Source organism: Schistocerca serialis, chromosome 2 (assembly GCF_023864345.2).
Source record: "Schistocerca serialis cubense isolate TAMUIC-IGC-003099 chromosome 2, iqSchSeri2.2, whole genome shotgun sequence".
Classification (NCBI taxonomy): Eukaryota; Metazoa; Arthropoda; class Insecta; order Orthoptera; family Acrididae; genus Schistocerca; species Schistocerca serialis.
Window position 1 is genome coordinate 1,026,235,468 of NC_064639.1, and position 23,424 is coordinate 1,026,258,891.

At 44.7% G+C, this 23,424-nt stretch overlaps 1 protein-coding gene across 1 annotated transcript in view; it reads right to left on the reverse strand.

Annotated features, from left to right (window-relative positions):
- The window catches only part of LOC126458438 (DNA polymerase alpha catalytic subunit), a 263,548-nt gene that overhangs the window by 234,349 nt on the left and 5,775 nt on the right, over window positions 1-23,424 (reverse strand). Inside the window, exons 2-4 of the mRNA XM_050095493.1 lie at window positions 19,413-19,604; window positions 18,932-19,253; window positions 9,977-10,054 (exon numbers count right to left, since the gene is read on the reverse strand). Of these exons, the coding sequence (XP_049951450.1) occupies window positions 9,977-10,054; window positions 18,932-19,253; window positions 19,413-19,604 (592 nt within the window). The remainder of the gene's footprint in view (window positions 1-9,976; window positions 10,055-18,931; window positions 19,254-19,412; window positions 19,605-23,424) is intronic.

Here is a 23,424-nt window from a genome sequence, read left to right on the forward strand (position 1 = left end):
TCTACTGTGAATACACTACATGACCCCCACAATAAATGGTGTTCTACCAAAGTAGGAGACGTGAAAGCGTATCCCACCTTATCTATTGTCTTAGAAGCATCAGTTTTAATATGGTATTAACCTAGAACTATGCAAGGATGGCACGTACGAGACACTTGAAAACTATAGGGGCGATAGAAGACCTTAGGACCCTGGAATGTCTTTAATCCATGGTTTAGGCGGTGTCCAAGAGAGGGGGGAAGTGGGGGTGGAAAGAAACACATGGGGCGCATTCCAGTGAATGGAGATGGAGATCCTGATAGAGGGAAGTGAGACGCATTTAAACAGGCAATCCCACCCATTGGTGGTTGTCAGGAGGGAGACATCTCTCAAACACAGGATGGTCAGGGACTTGGTGAATGGCGATTGCATAAGAAACCAGGAGTTGGCTGCGTCGTATTTGTAGAGGAGGAATTCCTGCTTCTGCGAAGAGACTGCCAATGGGACTAGTGCGAAAGGCACCAATAGCCAGACACACCTCACAATGGTGAACAGGGTCAAGTATCTGCAGAGTGGAAAGAGCTGCTAGCCATAAACCTGACTACCATAATCAGGCCTGGACAAGACTTGTGCACGGTAAAGATGGAGAAGAGAGTATGGTCTTCAGCCTAAGATGTATGGGCATGGAGGCGCAGAGCATTAAGCTTCCACAAGGATGTAATCTTTAGGTGGTGAATATGGGGCAGCCACGTCAGCTTTTTATTAAAAATGAGGTCCAAGAAATGGGACTGTGCTAAAACATCGAGAAGCAGGTCACCTAAATGAAGTTCTGGATTGGGGTATACAGTGGGTAGATGACAAAAATGCATAACCTACATATGGAGGGAGAAAACTGAAAGCCGTGGGAGAAGACCCACACAGAGGCCCATCGGATGGTACCTTGGAGCAGGCACTCAGCAGATGCTATGGGGGGAGAGCTGCACAAGACGCAAAAATTGTCGACATACAATGCCGGGGTCGCACGGACGCCAAAATGGAAAATATTGAAATAAACGATATCGGAATTGAAAAACAACTGCTATCACTTAGTAGCGGAAAAGCATCCGGACCAGACGAGATACCCTTAAGATTCTACAGTGATTATGCTAAAGAACTTGCCCCCTTTCTATCAGCAATTTATCGTAGATCGCTGGAAGAACGTAAAGTACCTAGCGACTGGAAGAAAGCGCAGGTCGTTCCCATTTTTAAGAAGGGTCATAAATCAGATGCGAATAATTATAGGCCTATTTCGCTTACGTCAATCTGTTGTAGAATAATGGAACATGTTTTGTGTTCTCGTATTATGACGTTCTTAGATAATACAAATCTCCTTCATCATAACCAACATGGATTCCGCAAACAGAGATCATGTGAAACTCAGCTCGCCCTATTTGCCCAAGAAATTCACAGTGCCATAGACACTGGCGAGCAGATTGATGCCGTATTCCTGGACTTCAGGAAGGCATTTGATACGGTTCCGCACTTACGTTTAGTGAAAAAAATACGAGCTTACGGAATATCGGACCAGGTTTGTGATTGGATTCAGGATTTCCTAGAAGAAAGAACACAACATGTCATTCTTAACGGTTCAAAATCTGCAGATGTAGAGGTAATTTCGGGAGTACCGCAGGGAAGCGTGATAGGACCTTTATTGTTTACAATGTACATAAATGACTTAGTTGACAACATCGGTAGCTCCGTGAGGCTATTTGCAGATGACACGGTTGTCTACAAGAAAGTAGCAACATCAGAAGACTCGTACGTACTCCAGGAGGACCTGCAGAGGATTAATGCATGGTGCGACAGCTGGCAGCTTTCCCTAAACGTAGATAAATGTAATATAATGCGCATACATAGGGGCAGAAATCCATTCCAGTACGATTATGCCATAGGTGGTAAATCATTGGAAGCGGTAACGACCGTAAAATACTTAGGAGTTACTATCCGGAGCGATCTGAAGTGGAATGATCACATAAAACAAATAGTGGGAAAAGCAGGCGCCAGGTTGAGATTCATAGGAAGAATTCTAAGAAAATGTGACTCATCGACGAAAGAAGTAGCTTACAAAACGCTTGTTCGTCCGATTCTTGAGTATTGCTCATCAGTATGGGACCCTTACCAGGTTGGATTAATAGAAGAGATAGACATGATCCAGCGAAAAGCAGCGCGATTCGTCATGGGGACATTTAGTCAGCGCGAGAGCGTTACGGAGATGCTGAACAAGCTCCAGTGGCGGACACTTCAAGAAAGGCGTTACGCAATACGGAGAGGTTTATTATCGAAATTACGAGAGAGCACATTCCGGGAAGAGATGGGCAACATATTACTACCGCCCACATATATCTCGCGTAATGATCACAACGAAAAGATCCGAGAAATTAGAGCAAATACGGAGACTTACAAGCAGTCGTTCTTCCCACGCACAATTCGTGAATGGAACAGGGAAGGGGGGATCAGATAGTGGTACAATAAGTACCCTCCGCCACACACCGTAAGGTGGCTCGCGCCGTAAGGTGGCTCGCGGAGTATAGATGTAGATGTAGATGTAGAACCACAGGCCCAACAGAGGTTACAAACCCATTGATGGCTATGAAGAAGAGTGTGACACTTAACATAGAACCCTGTGAGATACCATTCTTCTGAATCCGACGAGTGCTGAGTAAAGTGCCAACTGGAACCCAGAAGGGCCGGTGAGATGAAAACTCGTGGACAAAAATCTGAAAGGGACCATGGAAGCCCCAGTCGCAGATGGTAATTAAAATGTGATGGCACCAAGCCATGCCACGTGTGTTACGCACATCAAAGAAAACCGCAACAAGGTGCCGGCAGTTAGTAAAAGCCTATCGAATTGCTGTTTCTAATCTGAACACATTGTCAGTCGGAGATCGTCCTTCCCGGAAGCCACACTGATATGGGGACAAAAGGACTCGAGATTCAAGTATCCAACATAATCTGAAGCTAACCATCTCGAGCAGTTTAGAAAGTACATTCATCAGGCGAACTGGGCGGTAGCTGTTGAGAGACATTGGGTTTTATCGGGCTTAAAGACGGGGATAACTATACTATCTCAGCATTGTGACGGAAAAGCACCCATGAGCCAAATGCAGTTGAAGAGGAGATGTTGACTCTGGGGAATGTCAAAGTGTTGGAGCATCTGGTCGTGGATAAAATCCAGGCCTGGGGCTGTGTAACACCAAGAGGTAAGAGCCAGCAAGAATTCCCATTCAGTGAAGGGTTCATTATATGGTTCAGCATGGTGTGGGGTGAAACAGAGGGGAGTCTGCTCAACTCGGGGTTTTTGCTGGAGGAAGGTAGTAGGACAGGAAGAGGACGCTGAGGCCGTCACAAAGTGTATTGCAAGGTGTTCTGCAAGGACCAATGAATCAGTGCATAGAGCATCTTGGAGATTAAGACCCTGGACAGCTGACTGACGCTGGTGGCTCAGAAGACTACGGAGCTTGAACCAAACCTGTGATGAAAAGGCATATGTCCCCACTATTCCTTTTTACTCTGGTTAATAATGTAACAAGCCTTACCACTGAGACATTTAAAAGCAAGGACATGCTCTCAAATTTAAATAATATTGTCCTCAAGTACATCGCCCTTGTATAGACCCTCTGTATACTCCTTCCATCCTTCTGCTTCCCCTTCTTTGCTTATTACTGGGTTTCCATCTGAGCTCTTGATATTCATACAAGTGGTTCTCTTTTCTCCAAAGGTCTCTTTAATTTTCCTGTAGGCAGTATCTATCTTACCCCTAGTCAGATAAGCCTCTACATCCTTACATTTGTCCTCTAGCCATCCCTGCTTAGCCATTTTGCACTTCCTGTTGATCTCATTTTTGAGACGTTTGTAGTCCTTTTTGCCAGCTTCATTTACTGCATTTTTATATTTTCTCCTTTCATCAATTAAATTCAATATTTATTCTGTTAGCCAAGGATTTATACAAGGCCTCATCTTTTTATCTACTTGATCCTCTGCTGCCTTCGCTATTTCGTCTCTCAAAGCTACCCACTCTGCATCTACTGTATTTCTTTCCCTCATTCTTGTCGTTCTCTAATGCTCTCCCTGAAACTCCCTGCAACCTCTGGTTCTGTCAGTTTATCCACGTCCCATCTCCTTAAAATTCCCACCTTTTTGCAGTTTCTTCAGTTTTAATCTACAGTTCATAACCAACAGATTTTGGTCAGATTCCACATCTGCCCCTGGAAATGTCTTACAATTTAAAAGCTGGTTCCTAAATCTCTGCCTTACCATTACATGATTCTTGAACCAAGTGTTAGCTATGACTAAGTTATGCTCTGGAAAATTCTACCAGGTGGCTTCGTCTTTCATTCCTTACCCCCATTCTATGTTCACCTACTACATTTCCTTCTCTTCCTTTTATTACTATCGAATTCCAGTCACCTATGATTATTAAATTTTCGTCTCCCTTAACTATCTGAATAATTTCTTTTATCTCACCATACATTTCTTCAATCTCTTCGTCATCTGCGGACCTAGTTGGCATATAAACTTGTACTACTGTGGTGGACAAGGGCTTCGTGTCAATCTTGGCCACAATAATGTGTGCACTGTGCTGTTTGTAGTAGCTTACCCGCATTCCTATTTTTTTATTGATTATTAAACCTACTCCTGCATCACCCCTATTTGATTTTGTATTTATAGCCCTGTAGTCACCTGACCAGAAGTCTTGTTCCTCCTGCCACTGAATTTCGCTAATTCCCACTATATCTAACTTTAACCTATCCATTTCCCTTTTTAAATTTTCTAACCCACCTGCCCGATTAAGGTATCCGACATTCCACGCTCTGATCTGCAGAACACCAGTTTTCTTTCTCCTGAGGAGTCCCCGCCCGGAGATCCGAATGGGGGACTATTTTACCACCAGAATATTTTACACAAGAGAACGAGATCATCATTTAACCATACAGTAAAGCTGCATGCTCTCGGGAAAAATTATGGCTGTAGTTTCCCCCTGCTTTCAGCCGTTCGCAGTAAAAGCACAGCAAGACCGTTTTGGTTAGTGTTACAAGACCAGAATCGTCAATCATCTGGACTGTTGCACCTGTAACTACTGAAAAGGCTGCTGCCCCTCTTCAGGAACCACACATTTGTCTGGCCTCTCAACAGATACCCCTCCGTTGTGGTTGCATCTACGGTACGGCTATCTGTATCGCTGAGGCATGCAAGCCTCCCCACCAACAGCAAGGTCCATGGTTCATGGGGGGATGCCTTCTATAATTAATCAGAATGTTCAGTCTCATATACATCTGCAAAAATTCATGCAGGAGGGGAATGGAGATAAGATGGCAAGACACTAACACTGCCCTATTTGGTATAAATGGGTTGGTCAATTTCGAGACATTCATGCCGAAGGAAGTGATACGAAATATCCCAAAGAACTGATGTTTATCTACTAATTTAAGTGTGTGAGAATTCTGTGACAAAAACTCTGTACTACAGATTATTGGGGGGGGGGGGGGGGGGGCATTTATGGGAGATGGAGGGTGGGTGGGGGGGAATGGTCCCTCTTGTGGAGACCTATGTTTGGAATAGGAGATTTGAATTTTAGTTAACACAAATGTTCACATTAAACAATGTTATTACCTCTCCAGTATACAGACAGCCCAGAGTGTTCCGCGTGTCTTAGAAGTTTGAAATATTAACAAAAACAGCAGCTGGCTCTCCTTCATAATGGCATATATGGTACACAAGTTGCAAATGAATGATTGGTTGGTTGGGGGTATAAAGGGACCAAACTACATCAATTCCTTTCTCCTCACGCAAACAAGGCTCAAGGTAAAACAACTACCGCAATTAGTCTGGGAAAGTAAAAGGGCATAAAAGGAATGGGGAACCACACCGAAAGAGAAAATGAAAGAAACAAACAAAAAAGGGGAAAATGTACACCACAAGCAAAAGTACAGGAAGTTATGCAAATGACAGAGCAGATGGTCTGGGCCGGCTGTTCACAAGAATAAGAAAGGATGAGCCAGCCACTCTGCAGCACACTAAAATGTCTAGCCTAAAAGTCAAGGAGAGATGAACACACATAGGGAAAAGATGAACACCATGGCAAACAAAGTGCAATGAAAAGGTGAAAACGAGTTAAAATTTAGAGAGGGTGGAGGCCTTGGAGAGAAGGCCAGACACCCACCCTTTGATTGCATGATAAAAAACCCACGCCTCATGCGGAGCCAGCTAAGGACAACACTCCCCTGCGAGTGGCACCCATGTACGAGCACCATACATTCATTATCTCCTTGATAACATGGAGTTTATTTGGTGCACTAAAGGTGCGCCAGTCAGTATCCCAAATCCCGAAAACTTTGCGGTGGAAGACCAATCACAAATCCGTCTCCAGCAGGCTAATCTCCACAGTTGGTTTACTGGTGGCCTGTTTAGGTAGGCAGTCAGCAAGTTCATTGTCCAGTATCTTGAAATGTCCTAGGGTCCAAATGAAGGCCACTGAATGTCCACTGTTCCTGAGGACATAAAGAGATCCCTGGGTAGCCATTACCAAAGGATATGATGTCGAGGGAAACACTGGTCGAGAGCTTGGAGGCTGTTTAAGAAGTCACTACAGATAACGAAGGACTCACCAGTGCAGGAGCGGATACGCTCAAGAACACAATAGATGGCCACTAACTCTGCAGTGAAAACACTAGAGCCATCCAACAAGGAGCACTGTTCAGTATGGCCAACATAAGTGTAAGCGAAGCCAACAGGACTGTCGACCACTGATCCATTTGTGTAGACTATTTCTGAACCCTCGAAAATGCCAAGAAGAAAGAGAAATTGCTGGCAGAGGGCCTATGTTGAAACAGAGCCTTTTGGGCCTTGTGGTACGTCCAGCCGAAGCTGTGGCTGAGGTACGGGTGTACGTAAGTGGACTCTCAGAAAAGATGGTAGAAGGGAAGCTTTGAGTTCTGTAAGAAGGGACCAGGCACAGACAGCGAGTGGATTCCCAGTTCTGGGCCACCATTGTGGGAGATGGATCGCCATGTTAGGAAAAAGGAGACATTAATTTGGATGACAAGACGAATTATGAATGTGGGTGGTATAATTTGCAAGCAGCAATTGCCACTGGAGCCGCAGTGGAGTAACACCAGCTCCACAAGGAGGCTGTTTACGGGTCTCATTCGGAAGGCTCCCATCGCGAGCCTAACTCCGCAGTGGTAGATAGGCCCAGCAGATGCAGTGTGAGGGTGATTCTGAACCATACACCAGGGTCCCAGTTAATAAAGGACTGCACGAGGGCTTTGTACATCTGCAGCAGTGTAGGATAATCAGCACCCCAGTCAGTGTGGCTCAGGCATTGAATAATATTAAGATGCCACCAGCAAATGGCCTTAAGCTGACGAAGATGGGGAAGCCAAGTTAAGCGGACATCAAAGACCAGTCCTGAAAAGCAGTAAGCCTCCACTATATTTAGTAGTTGGTCATTGAGGTAAAGTTCTGGATGGGGGTGGACAGTACGACGACGACAGAAGTGCATGACTCAAGTCTTGGTGGCCGAAAACAAAGCTGGGAGTGAAGGCCCATGACTGTGCATTCCGTATAGTTCCCTGCAGCCACTGTTCAGCCACACCAACAGAAGAGGAGCAGAAGGAAATACAAAAATCGTCAGCATGTAGGAGAGAAGAGACTGACAACCCAACTACTAATGCTAGACCATCGACAGCAATTAAAAAGAGTGGGATCCTCAGGACACAGCCCTGCAGTACCCCATTCTCTTGTACATGGGGTGCACTGTGGGAAGCACCGACGAGAAATCTGAAAGTGCGGAGCGACAAAAAGTTCTGTATAAAAATCGGGAGCGGGCCCTGGAGACCGCACTCACGCAGAGTAGTGAGAATATGGTGTTACCAAGTGGTATCGTAAGCCTTCGTCAGTCGAAAAAGACGCCAATAAGGTGTTGTCGCCGGGAAAAGGCCGACTGAATGGCAGACTGCAGGTGGACCAAGTTGTCGATTGTCGAGCACCCTTGGTGAAAACCGCCCTGGGACAGAGCCAGAAGGCCCTGTGACTCAAGGAGTCAACACAACCGCCGGCTCACCATACCTTCAAGCAGCTTGCACAGAATGGTGGTGAGGCTGATAAGATAATAGCTATCAACATCTAGTGGGTTCTTACCAGGCTTTAGCACTGGGATGATAATACTTTCCTGCCATTGCGATAGGAATTCACCATCACTCCAGATGCGGTTGGAAATGGCAAGGAACTGGCACTGGGAATCCGCTGACAGATGTTTGAGCATTTGGAAATGGATGTGGTCTGGGCCAGGGGCTCTGTCAGGACAGTCAGCAAGGGCACTGACAAATTCCCACTCACTGAAAGGAGCATTATGTGAATCAGGGTGGCGTGAAGCAAAAGAGAGGTGTTCTCATTCTACCTGGTGTTGGAGGAGACTAATGGTGGGGTGGTAATTCTCAGACGCAGAGATGTGAGCATAATGCTCAACAAGACATTCTGCAATTATGTCTGGATCAGCAGATACAGCTTCATTTTTGGCTATTCCAGGTACACCTGCAGGGGACTCATAGCCATAAACTCGGCGGAACTTGGTCCAAACCTGGTGGGGACATAGCGTTCCCAACACTCTGCTTCCTTCATTTGACGAGGAGGCGAACCTGGACATGGAGCCATTTGAAGGCAGTAAGGTTCTCCAGGGAGGTGTGGCACTTATGACGGAGGGCCCACCTATGGTCTCTAATGGTCACAGCAATTTCTGGTAACCCCCACGCCACTGACTTCCGCAGGGCACAACCGGAGGAACAAGGGATTGCCAATTCAGCTGTGGTAATAATGGTATTAGTGATGGTGTGAATCACCTGATCGATGGTGGCATGCAACAGAGATTCAACAATGGTAACGGAGGTGAAAGTGTCCCAGTCAGGATTGGGAAGAGCCCGCATGGGCTAGCGTCGAGATGAGGGATGCTGGGGTAGGGACAGGAAGAGTGCAAAGTGGTCACTACCACACATGTCGTCATGTGCTCTCCAGTAGATAGATGGGAGAAGGCCAGGACTGCAGGCAGAGAGATGAATGGCTGAATATGTGCCATGTGCCACACTGGAATGCTGAAATGTGTGTAGGCACCTGCATTTAGAAGGCAAAGGTCAAATTGAGTTAGTTGATCCTCAACATCTTTGCCACAGCTAGTAACCTCAGATCCACCCCACCAAAGGTTATGAGCGTTAAAATCACCCAGAAGACGAAAAGGTGGGGAGAGTTGTCAGGTGAGTGCAGCCAATACATGGGATGGTGCATCACCATCTGGAAGGAGGTGGATGTTACAGATGGTAGTTTCCTGCGTTGTCTCACTCTGTCAGCCATGGCTTCTAAAGGTGTCTGAAGGGGCACAGGTTCGCTACAGACATAGGTAAGGACAAAGATGCAAACTCCATCTGATGGTCTGTCACAGGCAAGACAGTTTTTGCAGTAATCCCGATAGCCATGAAGGGTGGGGGCCTGTACTGCGGGAAACCAGCTTTCCTGAAGGACAAAGCAAAAAGCAGGTGTAACACTTAGAATAAACGACCGCAGTTCCCTTGGAAAATGACACTTTCTGTCATGTGGAAGGCATGAAGTGACCAAGGAGACAAATTAGGCCTCAGCATCATCTGCTGCCACCCGCTGAGTGTTGGCATCAAGTACCATTGCATCCGAAGCGTCAGCAAGACCTAGGTCCTCAGGGAATGCCAGGATCTCCACCTCGTGCTTGGACACAGAGCCGTGGGGGACTGGTGGGGCAGGGGCCACTGCAGGCTCCTGTTTCTTAGGAGACTTCTTCTTTGATGGTGAATAACCCTCTAGGGCTCAAATTGCATCTTGAATGAAATAACAATATAAGGTAAATGTTTCTTCTATACTTTACAAAAGTAACACAGTTAGAGCTCTTAACTATAACATACAAAATTAAAAAATGTTTCTTCTTTTGATGCATACTCACACAGGGGACTGTTGTTTTTCCTCTGGAGCCTTCAAACACCTTGCAGGAGCAGCTTCTGCCAACGATTTCAGGTAACTTCTACAGGCAGAGAGAAAGTTGAAATTATATATATGACTTAAGCCATGATTATTTATAAGGGTCAGAAATGAAAGTTACCAAGCATTTTAGGACACAAGTATAATTTATAACACAATACAGACTGCATATCAATATTTAAGGTTTAAAATAAGGAAAAAGACTAAAAATCTTCCAAAAAACTAAAAATAGCTAACACACTGAGACTATTCAGTAAAAATCGGATCAATGGAAACTAGATCACAAAGTAACAATCTGTAACTGCATTATGAAAGTTAGTTATGGTAGTGCTGGCCCAATAAGCAAGACAGAGCACTGGACTAGTAAACATATAAACTTTTACTACTGTAGTGGTTGGTTGATTGGGGTTTAAGGGACCAAACAGCAAGGTCATCAGCCCCTTGTTTCAAATGTGGTCCATTCCAATAGTGTGACATCTCAGACAAGTCAGAACAACAAAAGGGAAAAGGCTAAAAAAATGTAAAAGTGCAGTCATGACATCAATGGTAAAAACAAAATGAGGTAAGTCAGCAAGAGAGCGAACCCCACGCTATGCTAGAGACAGGAAATATCCCACCTCTGAAGCAGTAGAGGCAAGACCACCTGCGACTTAAAAGCGTGCAACTGCTAGGATGTAGAAGTGTGTATGGGAAAAGAAGACTAACCAATCCTAAAAAGTGATAAAAACAGAGTAAAAGGGGAAGAAAAGAGGATCTCGGCCAGGGAGGGGAGTCGGGAATCTCCAAACACGGCTTACAGTGGGAGATACCCCAACACTCACCGCCCTGCCCCAACATCAGAGAAAGATTAAAAATCTTAAAACTGAGAATAAAAACCACCCCAGTTAGACCATCTGGGAATCGTCAGCCAACATCAGAGGTAAAGTGGGGGGGAGTCTGTACTCAGCATGCAGAGCCAAAAGAAGGGGGGCATTCAACCAAAATGTGCGCTACTGACTGGAAGGCTCCACAACCACAAAGTGGGGGGGGGGGGGGGGGGGGGGGATCCTCATCACGCAAAAGAAAACCATGGGTCAGCCTGGTACGGCCAATGCAGAGGACGACACAGTGTGGTTGAGTCCTTTCGGGAGAGGTGAAAGGAAGAATGCCACGGGCCTGGTGTCACCTTAATCACACGAAGTTTATTAGACAGGGAAGTAGCCTCCCAAGAGTTGGCCCATGATTGTGCGAAGTGGGATTTGATGTGAAGTCGTAAATCCGCTGCAGGAGGGGTTACAGAAAATGGGGGTAAAAGACTGTTCCCCCAGCCAAACGATCAGCGAGCTCATTACCTGGGATACCCACATGGCCAGGGAACCAAAGGAAGTCAATGGAACAAGCAGCATGGTGAATATCAACGAGATGGTCATGGATGGCAGAGACCAAGGGATGGTGCGAAAAACACTGGTCAATAGCCAAAAGGCCACTCATTGAGTCCATACATAACAAAACGCGGTTGTGTTGGGACTGTAATAAAGGCAAGGGCCTGGGAAATTGCCATCAATTCCACAGTAAACACCCCACATGCAGGTGGCAGCAGATGATTTTCCATTCCAACAGAGGACGTAAAGAGGCATATCCCACATGATCAGCAGATTTAGAGCCATCAGTGTAAAAAACAACAGCATCCCAAAACTCCCATAAAATTCGGTGGAAAAAGGAACGGAACACCATCGGGGGGATGGAATCTTTCGGACCTCGGTGGAGATCCACCCGAATTCAGGGCTGAGGAACTAACTGGGGGGAGTGTGTGTGTGTGTGTGTGTGTGTGTGTGTGTGTGGGGGGGGGGGGGGGGGGGGGGGGAAGACAGGACAAAGAAGGAAGCTGAAAATCACAGCGAAGAGATGCAAGGCAGGAGCACAACTGGTAAACCCGCCCGAGGGTGGGAATCAGGTGGGCAACGTCCATGGTCTTGGAAAAGGATAGAATAGGAAGGATGAGTGGGAGAGGAACGGACAGTGATTGCATAAGACACCAGAAGATGGGACCACCGAACAGAAAGGGGGGGGGGGGGGGGGATCCCAGCTTCAACCAGGAGACTATCAACAGGGCTAGTAGGGAAGGCACCGGTGGCCAAATGGATACCACGATGGTGGACTGGATCCAGCACATGCAGTGTGGAAGGAGCAGCTGAACCATAAACTTAACAACCATAGTCCAACCGAGACAGAACTAAAGCACGATAAAGGCGGAGGAGGAGGGAGCGGTCCGCACCCCAAGAGGCGTGGGCAAGGAAGCGATGGACATTGAGTTTACAGAAACATCCTACCTTCAGAAGTCTGATATGGGGCAGCCAAGTGAGCTTGTCGAAAAGAAGACCCAGGAAACAAAACTGTGGGACCACAGGCAATCATTGTGCATCGAGATAGAGCTCTAGATCAGGGTGGATCGTAGTATGGCAACAGAAGTGGACCACCCGCGATTTTAAAGGAGAGAATTGAAACCCGTGTGAGAGGGTCCATTCAAAGGCACACCGTATAGCTCCCTGGAGCTGCCGCTCTGCAGAGGCCATCAAAGAGGAACCCAAATGCAGAAATCATCCACATACAGAGCAGGGGAGACCAAAGGACCGACAGAGGCCACAAGTGCATCGATAGCAATGAGGGAAAGAAGTACACTCAATACAGAACCCTGTGGGATGCCCATCTACTGGGTCCGTGGAGAACTAAAAACAGTACCAACCCGAACCCTGAATGACCGATGGAACAGGAACTGGCAGATAAAAATCTGGAGTGGGCCTCTAAGACCCCACTGATGAAGTGTAAGTAAGATGTGATGGCACCAAGCCGTGTCATAGGCCTTGCCAAGGTCAAAAAACAACTGCAACCAAATAGCGGCACTGGGAAAAAGCCTGCCGAACTGCAGATTCCAAGCGAAGTAAATGATCGATCAGAGACTGTCCCTCTCAGAAGCCACACTGGTAAGGGGACAATAGGTCCCAAGATTCGAGGACCCAATTGAGGCGACAGGCTACCATCCATTCAAGTAACTTGCAAACAACATTTGTCAGACTAATTGGCTGATAGCTTTCAACAAATAGGGGGTTCTTACAAGGCTTAAGGACAGGAACCACGATGCTATCCCTCCCCTGAGAAGGGAAGTCACCCTGGAGCCAAATACAGTTAAACACCTGGAGAAGATGTTGCTGTTGTGGAGCACCGAGATGTTGAAGCAGTTGGTTATGAATGGAGTTGGGCCAGGGGCTGTATCATGAGAAGAATAAAGTGCGGAAAGAAATTCCCATTCAGTAAAAGGTTCGTTGTAAGATTCTGACTGACAAGGGGTGAAACATAAGGTGGAAGCTTCGGCCCACTGTTTCCGGTGAAGGAAAGCAGCCAGATAGGAGGCTGATGCTGATGCCATTGCAAAATGGATCACAAGATGTTCCGCAAGAATCAACGGGTCCGTAAAAAGGCCATCTGGGAGTTGAAGGCCTGGAAGGGTGGACTGCCAATGGCAACCTTGGAGAGAGCGAAGTGTAGCCCATACCCGTAACATAGGGACAGTAGAACCGAGGGAAGAAGCAAATTATTCCCAACATATCAATTTGCTCTGTTTGTTTAAATAACGGGCTTTAGCGTGAAGGCGTTTAATGGTAATAAGGTTGGCAACGGATGGGTGCCTCTTAAGGGGTTGCAAAGCTCGACGGCGATCACAGATGGCAATGGCCTTACTCCACCACGGGACTTGCCGGCGACGAAATGGTCCAGATGAGCGCAGTACAGCAAGGCTAGCAGCGAGAACAATCACGTCAGACACGTCACGTAGGACGTCATCAATACAACCCGAGAAAGAGGGATGAAACACGACCTGTGCAGTGTATAGAGGCCAATCAGGGCATTGGAAAGACCAACGGGGTAACCTGTCCAACGGGGAGTGGGATGGGAGCGAGAGAATCAATGGGAAATAGTCACTATCACAAAGGTCGTCGTGTGGCAACCAGTATAATGAAGGGAGGAGGGAGGGAGAAGAAAGAGAAAGATCAATGGCAGAAAAGGTACCATGACCGGCACTGAAATGAGGAGGGGAGCCATCATTAAGAAGGCCCCACAAGGGATGATGAGCATTAAAATCCCCGAGGAGGAGGAAGGGAGGAGGAAGTTGCTGAAGAAGGGCAGTTAAGGCAGCAGGTGTAAGTGTCCTATCAGGAGGGAGATAAAGATTGCAAACTGTGACCTCAAAGTCCAGGTGGACCCTAACAGCAACCACTTCCAGTGTAGTTTGAAGAGGAATCCACGTGCTAGTAACGTCTGTATGAACCAACGCACAAACGCCACCAGAAGCCCGCAGGGGTCCGACCCGATTTCAACAGAAAAACGGAACCCACAGAGGGTCAGTGAGTGATCATCAGTAAAATGAGATTCCTGTAGAACCACACAAGCTGCTGAGTAAGACGAAATAAAGGGATTTCAATTCCAGAAGGTGAAGGTAGTATCCATTACAATTCCACTGGATAACCACAGAACAATGATTCAAATGGGGGTTGAACAGGCTAAAGCCAGTCACCGACAAGGAGGGGGCGACATCCATGAACAACAGGTCAGAATCTGGTTGTGAAGCCGGGGATGGGACCTCTGGGGACACCAGAGGCTCCTTGTCCCGGGACTTATGTTTTTTCTTCTTTTCTGTTTGAGATCGAGGAGGGCTGTGTGGCATAAAGCAGCCAGCTGCAGCAAGGTCGGGAACAGAAAGAGATTGGGCGACCTGGGGGCTGACAGACCGCGGTTCTCGCGTGGCAGCAGACCTTTGGCCTGGAAGGCGCCGGGAAGAGGCATCCCGGGAGGGGCGCCCTTGACAGGCAGACGCCGAAGGAGTGGGACACTTCTCTGGCTGGGGAGGGGGAGCAGCACCCGGAGGAGAAGGTGGGGGAGCTGCAGGAAAGGGGGGGAGGAGAGGGGCCTGGGACTGGGGTAAGGAAGGGAGAGGAAGGGGTGAAGATGTAACTAAAGAATAACTAGACGTCATGGACACAGGGTGAAGACTTGCATACTTCTTACGAGCCTCAGTGTAGGTTAAAGGATCAAGGGACTCATACTCCTGTATCTTCTTTTCCTTCTTATATACTGGGCAATCTGGTGAACGTGGAGAATGAGTGATGATTGCCATGACAATTAATACACACAGGAGGGGGAACACAGGAACTCCCCTCATGGAGTGGCCTGGAACAGCGGGAAGACGTGTCCAAAACACAAGCACTTAAAACACCTCATAGGGGGTGGGATGTATGGCTTCACATCTCTTCGATAAACCATAATCTTTACTTTCTCAGCGAGTGTATCCCCTTCAAAGGCCAGGATAAAGGCTCCAGTATCACTGTGATTGTCCTTCGGACCCTTCTGAACACGCCGAACAAAGTGAACACCCCACTGTCTGAGATTGTCCCGAAGTTCCTCATCAGTGTGAAGGATGAGGTCCCTGTGAAAAATCACACCTTGAACCATATTTAGAGACTGGTGGGGGGTAATGGACACAGGAATTGTGCCAAGATGGTTACAGGCACGAAGGGCCGCAGACTGGGCAGCTGAAGCAGTTTTCATCAACAACAAACCCTACCACATCTTGCTCAGGGAGTCCACTTCGCCAAACTTGTCTTCAATGTGTTCCACAAAGAATAAAGGTTTTGGTATTGGTGAAAGTATCCCCATCAGTCCTGGTGCAAACCAGATAGGGGGGAAAGGTTTCGCCCCTAGCCGACGGGCCTGACCCTCCTCCCAGGGTAGCCATGGAAGGGAAGGCCGAAGGGGCAGGAGAAGTAGCACTAAAAGAATCAGTTCCACACAGAGAGACGGCCACAGAAGAACGCCCAGAGTTCTGGACCCATATGCGTTTCATTTGCATAGTGTCCGCCCTGATATTACCCACTCTGATCAGGGGCTTTCCTCACGGGCGCCACCCAGCCACAGCAAGGGTCGTCTGGCATGACGGCCATTGCCAGGAGTTCCGATGCTCCAGGATGACAAGCAACCACTCGTAGGCTTACATGAGGTGGTCACAGCTCAGGTATCAGAAGTGTGATCCCTATATGTTCAGGGGGCTCAACCAAAAGGGTACATAGCGACCCCACCACACGGGCTGGCTAACATGCTGGTTATGCACCCTGTTGTCAGACAATGACGTGAAAGAAAAGATGGAATGAACTAGGAGGGCACACGTTGGAGACACAAGGTAAGGTGCTCTTCCCCAAATGGCTCACACTACGGAAGAGAAATTTAGTAGTGGAGGTCAAACCCCAGAGGGAGACCAGGGAGTGCCAAAAGGAGGAGGTGATTACGCAACAAAACTAAATTACAAAACCAACATAACCAGGAGGACAGCGGGGTCAACATAAGCAAGGACACCAACACCAAGAGAGGGAGAGGAGAAGGCAAGGGGGAAGGAGCAAGGAGAGGAAAGGAGGGGGAAGGGCAAGGAAATGCAGCCCTGGAAAGAAGGAGGGCTGCAATAGCTCGGGGCCCCATGTTCGCCACGCACGTACTGATGAAAGAACCGTGAGCCCCCCTGGGGGGTACTGTAGTGGTACTTGTCTTTGAATCTATCTTTCTAGAATGATCTGTTCAGTATGCTGTTCGCAGTAGTTTACCTGTGGCCCTATTTTCTCGTTTGTTATTAGACCAGCACCTCCATACTTCATTATTCCTATTTGATTTTGTATTGATAATTCTATACTCACCTGGATAGAAGTCCTGTATTCTTGCCATCACACTTCACAAATCCCCATTAAATGTAACTTCAACCTACCTACTTACCTTTTCAGTTTCTCTAAGCCATGTACACAATTAACCCTTTAATTGCTATGGACATGTTAACGTGTGTGCCTTTGTACCTGTCCCTGTGTGCTCTGAATGTGTTTACGCACGCAACCAGTCCTTCTACCTGGTACTCTGAATGTGTCTACGTTTAGACACGTTCAGAGTACCATGTAGAAGGACTGGTGGCGCGCATAAACACGTTCAAAGCACATAGGGACAGGTACAAAGGAGCACACGTTAACACGTCCAGAGCAGTTAAAGGGTTAAGGAATGCAACATACCACACACTGACCTGAAGTTTGCCATATTTGTTTCTACTAATGATACAATCGCTGTGAGTAGTCATCACCCAGACACCCAATTGAGGGATTATTTTACTTCTGGAATGTTTTACCCACAATCATACAACAGAGCTATATGTCCATGGCAAAATATAATGGCTACAGTCCACTTGCTTTCAATAGTACTGACGTAGCAAGGCCATATTTTCTTATGTTAACCCCCCCCCCCCTTTCTGGATAGATTAATTTTACATACTGTCTTTCCTATAACAATTCATCTTCAGAAGACACACATTAAATGTGGCCTCTCCACAGATGTATGAAGTTGTATCTGTGCTACGGACATCTCTATCTCTGAGGGAAGTCAACTCATCCCAACACAGAAAGGTCCACTATTCGTGGGGGAATATTATATCTGACTCATAAACTGTTTGTTTCTAGACATGATAATTGCCTCAAAGTGGGAATGATGTTTGAAGTGGTGGATAACTGTAAAAATAAAATAAATAAATACACACTTAATTACATACAGGTGGAGAAAATACGGATAACCGTGAGTCGATATGAATGGGTACAAGGAAAACAAACATTAAAAGAAAGAAAAGAATAGTGCACAATAAAAGATTTTTATGTTGATTTAAGGGAATATTCTAATTTGAATAATTTACATTATGTCTTCAAATTGCTGTTAGCATGGACCCATGACCAATTTAATTAAACATCTACCTAATAACACACACCAACTCCTTTGCTCTAGTACAAGCGGTGATGGATCACTGCATGGGTTCAAAAGTACCGTAAGGAATAAGGACCCATCTTTATCTGTCATCATTCAACTGCCACCCACAACTTAATGGGACTGGCAAAATCTAGGTCCAGTGAGCACACAACTTACTCAATTACATCCCAGATGAGCTCATTAGGAACAAGATCACAGAATCATAGATGGAGTGGGAGGGAAAAGAGCAAAGTAACCCCACATCTGGTGATCCTGTCACCATTCAATTTTGTAAGCATCCTACTCACCTGCACAATGTTGTAGGCAAGCAAGTGGATACAGCAAATCAGACAATGGATTCACATATGACTTTCCAGTGAGGGGTGATGGCAGACATTATCACAGATCCATTTCATCCCACACCACCACCACCACCACCACCACCACCACCCACATGAGAATACCTATCTCTCTACAGAGCAGTAGACTGGCAGAAGCAGTTTCCCCAAATCAAGGCACGCAAGTACACCTTTGACACATGTCCATGAATAACCCAATGCCTGCAAACCAGTAGTGATGCATTCTTCTGTAATGACAACAGAAGTACAAGGTTTCACAGACACAACATACTGAACGACTTCATTTGCCACAGTGGCAGGAGCACTTACTCTCCAATGCAACAGATGTCACTAATTCAGTTTCTGGTGACCATATAAAAAGGTTCTCGTGACCATATAAAAAGGCTGCTGGTTTACTCGAGAATACAGATTTATAAGTTTGCCCAGTATGCTCAAGGTCTCACATAGATCTTCACAGGCAGACACTATCACCCAAATTATAGTCTGCAAATAGATTTCCTGCTGTGTGTTCCGTGTTTTTATTCTTTTTTTGCTTGGAGTGCCTGTTGACAACTCAATGCTTCTACTATTCAGCAAGTGGTCTCCTTCACTCCTAAACGATTGAAATTCTGATTTAAAAATTTGGATTCTTATTAAAATTACAACTTCCCATTATTAAAGACATGTAATGAACTCTCTTTTGCCACCATAAAAGAAACGTTGGATTTAATCAAATTAGTTACAAGATATATCTTAAGAACCTTTAATATATGATCGGTAATAAAATTACTTACTGTGGAGATAATCCTGTGTCTAATGATTGTTTCTTGCTGATGCTGTTATTACCATGTAACTCCTGCATAATGTCACCTAGGATATCATCATCATCCAATTTCACATTTGCTTCTCTTTTCCTCTTCCGTGATGGCATGTTCATAAGCATATTGCGAATACTCGCTGATCCATCACCGTTTTTCTTCGCATCATTTTTACTATTTGATTTCTTAACGTGTTTCCCACTGTAGCTGTTTTTCTGTCGTGAAGCTGAAGTAATTGATTCATCATCAAGGTCATCATCAAATATTTCACGACCATCCTCAACATATCCACTGCCATCTACAAAGAAAGAGCTTTTAAGTAAAAAAAAAACATACCATACGTTATTTAAAAAAAAAAAACACATTACCATACGTGATAAGAACAATCTCGTTAAGAAGTAGAACACAATGACTGAAATTCAGAAGTCCTCATGTGAGATTTTTACATAAATATTACCGTCATCAACAATCCAGTCATCAACCTGACGTTCCAGCACTTTCTTCGAATATTCTTTTTCATCCACTTCCTCATACACATTTTCAAAGTCCTCCACTTCATATTTGTTTTTGCTTCCTTTCAACTGTTTCAGTTTTTCAAGTGCAGCGAGACGACCATTACGATCCGCTTTTTGTCGCCGGGACCTGTGAGCTAGAAGTGAAGATATAATTAGTAAGTCCAACATTTAAATTTGATTAGACATTTAGTAACATTCAGATGACTGTGTTAATTCTTAATCTAGCTTCTCACAAGCAAAATAATGGTCACAGTGGAATAAGCAACAGTTACTAAGCATATGCAACGAAGTCTCAGACTTAGAAGCAATCCTAAAAGGAGGTGGAGGTCATACAACACTAATTAGAGAGAGATGGCTAAAAATCTAAATCAACAGAAGTGAGATTCTTTGGGAAAGTCTAAGTTCATATGGAAGGATTGGCTTATGCAAAATGGGTGATGGATTTGCCACAATAGATAATCAACTCAAATTGACCAACAAAGAGTAGTTGCATGTGATACTGTTTGGCCCATAATCAGTATCAAGAGTGGGCATAAAGTTAAAACTGGGTCTTTCTACCGATCACCAGAGTCACCCCCAGATACAACCAAGTAGTTTACAGAAAATCTCAGTTCGTTAGTACACATGTTTCTCTATCAAACTGGAGAAGACATTAATAATTCAATAATCAATTGTTACAGTTTTGTGTTGTGGATGTGACATGACTTTCCACAAAAGAATTACTAAACACCTTCTCTGGGAACCACCTAGAACATATAGCTACGAAGCCTGCTCATGATGGGAATATAACAGACATAATTGCAACAAATAGATCAGACCTCTGAGGATGCCCCTAATGAAACTGATATCAGTGACACAGGTAGTTGTCACAACAATGATTACTAAAACACACAGAACACCTAAAACAATTAGGAATACTAGCTCTCTTGCTGATACTAAAGCACAACATCCAAAACAAGTAGGAATACTGATTACTAAAGTACAAGGAATATCTAAAACTAGTAGGAATATTTACATGTTCAATAGGCTAAATAAAGAGGCAATCATGTCTTACCTAATACAGGAACTCAAAACATTTGCCAGTGGGGGTGCTACAATAATTCACATTTACGATGGGAGAAATACTCCAAGGTATATAACCATTATAAGGAAACTTCTAATGAAACACTGACTTCTGTAAAATAGGTGTAAACCAAAACATAGGGCTATAGATAGATGCTGAATGAAACATGATTGGCTAACAGAAAAGGAACATGTGAAGCCTTCAACGGCCACCCCATCAGTACCTTATTGAAAGATCTCTCACAAAACCCAAAGGAATTCTGGTCAAATGAATGTCAAAGACACCAGAGACTTAAGAATGAAACAGGTAGTGAAACTGAAGGTAGAAAAACAAAACTCAGGAATGCTGGGCTCCATTTTCAGATGTTCCTTTATTAAGCATGGGACAGATGTATTGCCTCAGTTTACTTTCCATACCACTGTAAGGATGAGTGGTACAGATATTGGTTATAGTTGCATTGAGAAACAGCAAACACTAAATGAGAGTCCAGGGCCTGATGAACTCCCTGATAGTTCTATACAGAATTTCAGTTGAATTTAGCTCTCATTTTAATTATAACATACTGTAGATACCTCTAACAAAAATCTGTGTCCAGTACTTGAAAGACAGTACCAGTCACACTTGGGTACAAGGAGGATAGCAGATAGGATCCATAAAACTATAGTCCAATCTCCCTGACAGACACCCATTATAGAATCCCAAAACTTACTGATCTCAAACAGCATTATCTCCTCCACACTAAACATTGTGGGTTCTAAAAACATTGGTCATGTGCAACCCAACCTGCACTTTCTACAAATAACTCCCCAAGAAACTACGGATCAAAGAAATCATATGGATACAGTATTTCTTGACTTCCGAAAAGCATTTGTGCTAGTACCACACCTACACTTATTATCAAAAGTACAGTTATAGGGGGTATCACACAAAATTTGTGGCTGGATTGAGGATCTCTCGGTATGGAGGATGCCACATGTAATCCTCTTTTTTTTTTTTTAAGATAACGCAGGTATCTGTAATGATCTACCATACTATCTGAATAAAACAACACAAATACCCAGTCAGGTCTTGACAATGGTCTAAAGTGGTGCAAAGACTGGCAACTTGTTTAAAATGTTCAGAAATGAAATATTGTGCACTTCACATAATTAAAAAATTTAATATTTTGTGATATAGGCTCAGTTGTAGGTAGTATACTTCTGTTCATTGATAGGATAGAGTGTTTGCAAATGATGCTGTCACTTATCTCATAAAGTCATCAGAGGATCAAAACCAAATGCAAAATGATTTAGACAAATGTCTGCATGGTGCAAAAAGTGGCTATTGACTCTAAATGAAGTATGAAGACTGTCACATGAGTACTTAAGGGAGTTTGCTAAATTTCAGCTACACAATAAATCATATAAATTTAAAGGCTGTGAATTCCACTAAATACTCAAGAAATAACAATTACATAAAACTTCAATTGGAATGATGCCATAGATAATGTTGTGAGAAAGCAAACCAAAGACTGGGAATTATTGCCAGAACACTAAGATGATGCATACTGCCTACACTACAGTATTCCATCCTCTTCTAGAGTATTGCTACACAGTGTGGGATCTGCAACAGGTAGAACTAATGGAGGATACCATAAAAGGTCAAAGAAGGGCAGTTCATTTAGTACAGGGTGACACAGAATAATGGGTATGTTTGAAATGAGTAGTGGCAGCCATGGGCAGGTGGCAGCACTGCAGGTTCATGACAGTTTGTGAATAAACAGTCCGCCATTTCAGTAATCATGGATCAGTGGAACAGGCAACAGTGTGCATTAGCCACAAAAATGTTTTACAAAAACAAAGATAGTTTGGTAGCAGCGCAGAGGGAGTTTCGATGTTTTTACAGTTTAGGACGTCATGATATTCTGTCGAAACATGCGATAAAATGTTGGATTAATAACACTGAAGAGACTGGATCTGCCGTCAAGAAGAAACCAAGATGACAACCAAGAAGTGTACGTTCTCTAGCGAACATTGATGTTGTACGCGAGTCCGTCTTACGGAGCCCACAGCGTTCAATTCGTAAGAAAGCAGCAGTGGTTGGAATGTCCCGGGAGAGTGTTTGCAGAATTCTTCATCTTGATTTAAAATGCCATCTGTACAAACTACAGATGGTGCACCAATTGAAGGACAGTGATTACCGGTTATGACCAGGATTCTGTCAACAGATGATAACTAAAATAAACAATGACAATGAATTTCTAAACAAGTTGTGTATGTCAGATGAGGCACATTTTCACCTCACAGGTTATGTGGACAAACAGAACTACTGTTACTGGGCAAACACAAATCCTAATGACATTAATGAGCACCATTTACACGCTAGTAAAGTGACAGTATGGTGTGGTGTTTCATCATATGGGATTATCAAACCATATTTTTTCGCAAATAGACAGGGAAACACAATAACTGTCAATGTCGATTGTTACGTGGAGATGTTACGAACTTTCATTACACCTGCATTGGACAACTTTCCAAATGTTCACAAAGCCTGGTTTCAACAGGATGGAGCAACATCACACACTCCAGGGCAATCAATGGCATATGTGCGAGAATTGTTCTCTGGCCCCTAGATCGACAGATTTATCCATTTGCGATTTTTTTCTTGTGGGGAGCTACCTCAAGATCAAATCTACATTACTCAACCAAGAACCCTGAACGAGTTAAAACAGAGAATTTGGGATCCAATTCACAGTATCCCAGCTGAGATCTTGCTGTAGTCAATGAGGAATCTCAACAGCAGATTTCACGAATGTATTGGTACAGGAGGATGCCATCTAAAGGATGTAATTTTTTTAAAATGATAAATGCCATCAGTGTTTCGTAAATGGCAAAGCTATAAGGTTTCAATTA